This window comes from Condylura cristata, unplaced genomic scaffold (assembly GCF_000260355.1).
Source record: "Condylura cristata isolate star-nosed mole 26May11 unplaced genomic scaffold, ConCri1.0 scaffold00023, whole genome shotgun sequence".
Taxonomy (NCBI): domain Eukaryota; kingdom Metazoa; phylum Chordata; class Mammalia; order Eulipotyphla; family Talpidae; genus Condylura; species Condylura cristata.
This window is the reverse complement of record NW_004567124.1, coordinates 9,003,580-9,009,579: the sequence shown is the minus strand read 5'-3', so window position 1 is coordinate 9,009,579 and position 6,000 is coordinate 9,003,580. Positions and strand designations below refer to the sequence as shown.

General features: G+C 36.6%; 1 protein-coding gene across 1 annotated transcript in view; it reads left to right on the top strand.

The window, feature by feature from the left end:
- The window catches only part of TLN2 (talin 2), a 403,979-nt gene that overhangs the window by 250,632 nt on the left and 147,347 nt on the right, over nucleotides 1–6,000 (top strand). The window contains exons 10-11 of the mRNA XM_004687721.2: nucleotides 754–817; nucleotides 1,883–1,987. Coding sequence (XP_004687778.1) covers nucleotides 754–817; nucleotides 1,883–1,987 — 169 coding nt within the window. The remainder of the gene's footprint in view (nucleotides 1–753; nucleotides 818–1,882; nucleotides 1,988–6,000) is intronic.

Below are 6,000 nucleotides of genomic sequence, written 5' to 3'. Positions count from 1 at the left end.
TAACATCCTCCTTAAATGTTATACCCTACTTATATAGTTTGTATATCAATGGGCATATGTAGGGGAATGGACAGATGAGTGTTAGTTTTAAAATGGTATCAATATTTAACAAGTATACTACAATTCACTTTATATCCCACTAGGAGTATGTAGTCAAGAGAGTGTTTTTCAAAGTTACTTCACATAATTTTTCTCCCTTTGGTCACGTTATCATCTTTGATACACTGCTAAGTTCACTAAGTTTCAGTTTGCTTGTGGCTTTTAGGTGTTGCTTTTCTTCCTCTTTATCATTCATGTGATTCTAAAGTAAAAAAACTAATAGCCATATTTAAAGAAATCAGGTTTCAATCCTTGTTTTCCTTTCCTTGTTTTTCCCCCTCTTCTCATAATGACTTTTTTTATTAATACAAGATTTGTTCTACTGTTATTTTAAAAACACATATGAATGATACAGATTATTGTTTTTAAAGTGAAAAGTACTTTCCTTCCTTTCTTACAAAGAATTATGTTGTATCTGTAGTGCTTTGTCACTTCACAGGATATGTATGTAAGTTCTTCCTTCTTTATGTTAGCTTGCCCTTCTTGGGAGTAGTTTTGTATCTGTGTTATTTAAGTGCATTGTGGACCTAGCAGCTGGTTGTTAATTACACTATAAAATGCTGGGAGAGTTAGGTCTTAACTTTGAGTTTTACAAAGTCTGCTCCTTCTCATCATAAAAAATGATAAAAACTTTACCTTTTAATTTTCTTTCAGCCTAAAGGAGTTCCTGCCCAAAGAATACATCAAGCAGAGAGGAGCCGAAAAGAGAATATTTCAGGTACTGGAAATGAACAGAAATGTTATTCTCCGTCCTCCCTTTCTTCCTTTATTAGTGGGAGAGGGCCTGCTGCACATGATAGTTTTGTACCCTGTACATGTCCCACTGCTTATATAATATGTGATTAGTGACTCTAGAGCATAGAAGTTGACAGTTCCACTTTGGGCAGATTTATTATCTTAATCCATACCTCCTCGTTAAAGGTTACTTAGCCCTTCTGAGAAAAATGTGCATACATTTAATTTCAAAGGCATTATCTCGATAGCATTGAGACAAGGTTATTTGCATTACAAAGCATGGAGATAGAAGCTACAAGTAGTTTCTTTGTCCTGAAATTTGTTTTTTGAAGCTAGAATTTGGAAATTGAGCCTTCTTAAAAATCCAGTTTTATTCTAAACACCAAGTTGTCTGGCAGTCACTAAAAAAAAGCCCTGTCACTAACTTTGTCTGCAAACAGTTACTCTAGTGAATGCAAAATAAAAAAAAAATTATCTTTGATTTTGAGATTAAGATAGAAATTTTATGCGTATGGAACATTTTTTTTTTTTTATTGCTAAAATGCCTTAATTCATGGAACATTTTTTATCTCACATAGTTTTTAAGAACTGTGTTCTGCAGGCCTTTATATGTCCTGCTCTTTAGAAAACCTTGTGCTTTGGGGTGGAAAATGGAATAATACCTCTCCTGAGAAGACTGTTTTGTAGCTCTCATTTAGTTTTGTTCTAAAACCTTTTGGGAAATTGAGTCGTAGGGAAATGGGATGAAAATTAAGTCCCTTTTCCCAAGTGTGCTACACATGCGTGAATTGTTTCAGTGAGTTGTGAAATCTGCCAGGAGTTTCTGCTCATTCTATTGATAGGTAAGAAGTCCTTTATTAGCACATTCTGTGTCCTTCAGCCCTGGTGGCAGGCATGGCTGTCTTGGAGGGGTCTCTAATACAGACATCTCTCACTGATCATTCGTAAGCGCCACACCCGCACAGCCCATAGTGACTACCTCTCACCAAGTCTACCTACTAGCACAGCTGTAATAACTGGTTCCTGCTCCTCTCACTTTTGCTTGCAGGAGCACAAGAACTGTGGAGAGATGAATGAAATCGAGGCCAAAGTCAAGTACGTCAAACTGGCCCGCTCCCTCAGGACTTATGGTGTGTCCTTTTTTCTGGTGAAGGTGAGTAGGACATGAAGAGGATGTTGAGCTCTGCCATCTTTTTTTCTTTTGTTGAAATATTTGCTGTTAAGCTTGGTTTTCCTTAATGAAATATTCTGTAGTTTTCTGTGCTAATAGTTGTGCTTATTTACGTGTAAATTATAGCAAAATTCATTTAGTTACACACTTTAAATGAATAAATTGTATGGTACATGAATTATCGTTCAGTAAAAATGTTTGAAGAAATAAAAAAAACATTACAGAGAAATCTGTGCCTTTTATCATTCTTCCTCCCATGGTAACCAGAAAAGAGTATCACCACTAGGAAATTGACTTTAGTACAAACTATTCACTGACCTTATTCAGACTTCATGGTTTGCATGTATACATGAGTACATTTGCATGTACTCATGTGTCTGTGTATGTTCTCTACAGTTTGTCGCATGTACAGATTCTTCTAATCAACACCATAGTCAAGACATAAAACTCATCATAACAGTCTCATGCTACGCTTTTATGGCCATACCTATGCTATGTTCACCTCTACCCCTTCCTCTCCACCCCCTACTGTTTTCCCCTAGTAACTAAACCCCTGGCAACTAATACTCTGTTAGCCATTGCAATCATTTCATTATTTTAAGAATGATCTACAAATGGAATCATATAGTATATAACCTTTTTGAGATTGAAATTTTTTATTTTAATGTAATTCCCTTGAGAGTCACCCAAGTTTCATTATATAGCAGTAGGACATCCCTTTTTATTGTTGAATAGTATTTTCTGGTATGGAAGTAGCACAGTTCATTTACTTCATCACTGAAGGACATTGTGTCATTTCCAGTTTTGATTTTATGAACAATATTGCGTTGAAATTTCATATACAGGTATTTATATGAAAGTAAGTACTCATTTCTTTTGGATAAGTGCCCAAGAGTGCAATTGCTGAACTGTATGGTAAGAACACATTAAACTCTATAGGAAACTGCCACACATTTTCATAGTGGTTGTACCACTTTACATTTTGCTAATAATACATGAGTAACCTAATTTCCTTCCAACCTCTCTAACATTTGGTATTATTGTCTTTATTTTAGCCATTCTGAGAGGTATTTAATAATATCTTACTGTGGTTTGAATTTTTATTTCCCTAATGACTGGTGATTTTGAACCATCTTTGCAGCATATGCTTATTTGTAATCTGTATATCAACTTTAATCAAGTATCTCTACATGTCTTTTGTCAATTTTCCAGATGAATTTTTGGGCAATTTTCACGTTTGAGTTTTGAGAATTCTTTGTATATTTTAGGTCCATTCCTTTGTAACATGTAGTTTACAAGCATTTTAATATCTTCACAAGATCAGAGAGCAAACATTCTTAATTTTGATGAGATCTATTTTATCAGATTTTCCTTTTGTGGATTTTTCTTCAAGCTTATGACTAAGAAACCTTTTTTTTTTTTTTAAGATTTTTTAATTTATTTATGCAACAGGAATTGGGATGTAGGCCAGAGGTGCAGGTGGTGAGAGGATTCACTAGAGACAGAATGGAGAGCAGAACAGGCAAATTGACAAAGTACACTGCTGAGGGCAGCAGTGTGTGAGACAGGAGAGAGGTCTGATGGGCCATGTGGGTCACCTCCCTTGTTGGGAATTGAACTCATGCTGCAGTGGCTACATAGAACTCCATCGTGCTGTGCTTTAACCCATTGTACCACCAAGGAGGGCCGTCTAAGAATCCTTTGTCTTACTCTAGTCCATAAAAATTTTCTCTTATGTTTTACAGTTTCATATTTAGATCTCATGGTTCATTTTGTGTTTGGTACAAAGTCTGAGGTTTAGGTCAAGGTTCATTTTTTGGCCTATGGATATCCAGTTGCTCTAACAGTATTGGCTAAAAAAGAAAATATCCTTCTTCTATTGGATTGCCTTAGTGTTAGAGTCAAAATTGAATTGAACACATCTGTATGGATCTATTTCTGCGTTCTCCATTCTGTTCCATTAATCGATGTAGCTGTTCCTTTGCTAATATCACCATGCATTGATCACTGTAGCTCCATAGTGAGTCTTAACATCAAATTGAGTGATTTTGATTATTTTCCAGTTTATAGATCAATATATGTGAAGTTTTTCAGCCCATGAACATGATACTAGATCTTCTTTGATTTCTTTTGATCTTTTGTAATTACTAGATTACATGTAATAACAGCATGCATAGGGCCATTTAAATTCTATAACAAAAGAGATCATATGCACAATAGCACAAACCAAACAATAGGTTTTTTAAAAAGTTTAATTAAGAGATTTCTCAGCCCTCCAACCTGAGCATAGCTTGTGACCCTGGGAAGGAGGTTCATTGGCATAATCTAGGAAGTAAATTAAAAATAGAGTGATTTTTAGCTTCTTATTCACTACTTTTATTGACTCCTACTAGAAACTGTAAATCAATGAAGTTGTATTTCACTTAATGTTTTAAATATTAGCGCTGAGCATAATTATGCTACACGGCCTTGAGATAGTCATAGATATGCTGAGAGAACTAGTTTAATATTTATAGGTTCTTTATCATAGTTTTCTAATATACCTATGAGTATTTCTGTACTAATATTCAGAGTATTATATTCCATGTTGCTATATAGAAAGTGCTGAGGTGTTGGTTCAGGAAGACTGCCTAGAATCCAGGATGGCAATATACATCTGTGGTGAAAGTAGCAGGGTTTAAGCTTTGAAAAGATAGAACTGTGTTTAGTTATGGTTTTTTAACTTACATGTGTTGCTTTACCTTCTAAGTTTCAGTTTGCTCATCTCTAAGATTATGATTTGTGTGATGCTTAAATGAGACTATGGAAGAGGATTATTACACAAAGAGCTTAATAAATGAGAGCTGTAAATGTCTACATTATTTTATCATTATCTGTTACTCAAACCCCCATAAGTAACGTTAAGGCATTTCCATTGGCCTGCAGAGGATCTTGTTTCATCCCAGAAAATCTTTTTGTAAACCTTCTCACTTCTAAATTTGCCTTTCCCTATTATTGCACAGAACCTGGGGAATGGAGCCTCTTATCTTCTGAACTGTAAAAGCATCCTAGAGGGCAGTTACAGCATCTCAGAATCATGAGTTAAGTCAAAGTAGATTGTCAATAATTTTTGGAGAAATAAATGGCTGGCAAACAGGTCTTTAACAACAGATTTTGCTTTTAGGCAACCATCTCTTTCTGCTTCGCCTGTTAAAAGCAGTAGATAATAAATGCCACAGCAAAGTACTTGACACAGAGCCAATGTGTAATAGTCATGAGTGCAAGTGGATCATGGCACTTAGGCATGTTCATGGCAGGGGCCTAGAACCAAATATGCCAAAGGCTTAGCCCTCCACCCAGTTCTGACTTCCAGATACAAGGCACAGGTAATGTGAGAATCAGTGATCTCCATGTGCTTAAGAGGAGCCCGAAGAAGGCAGACTTGGTCACAGGCAGCCACCAGGCCTGAATGGACAGAAATAGTTGAGATGTGCTTACAGGAGGTTCCAGACTTATTAATGAAGCCTGCATCTCCTGGGTAGAAAGTATACATACTCCTGCCTCTAAGTTGTGCAAGTGATAGACATCTTCCTAGGGACCACCTTGAAAAAGAAGTTTTTATGTTAACTGGCAAAATTGCATGTATTATTTCTGCATGTCATCTGTACCTGAGAGAGCCATTAGAGTTTGCCTTCTGCTTCTGAAATCTGCCTATGCTGAAGATAAAAGGTGCTGGCTTGTATAATTGAAGATTGGAGAAAGGAGGTGTGAGGTGGACTGAGATGGGAGTGTGAGGAGGAAGAGGAGCCTTATTACCTAACATGCCAGTTCTGCCCCTGAGGCTCTAAGGCAGATGGGGAGGGACCCTACTAGCACAGAGCTGAGCCATTCCTCTTCTAACATTCTCCAGCTGCTGTGCATTTGTGGGTAGTTGCTGAACTAATTTCATTCCTTGATGGTGGTCCCTGCTGCTGAGTGTCAGCATTTTCTGAGTTCCTGCATCCCCTTTCCCCCTA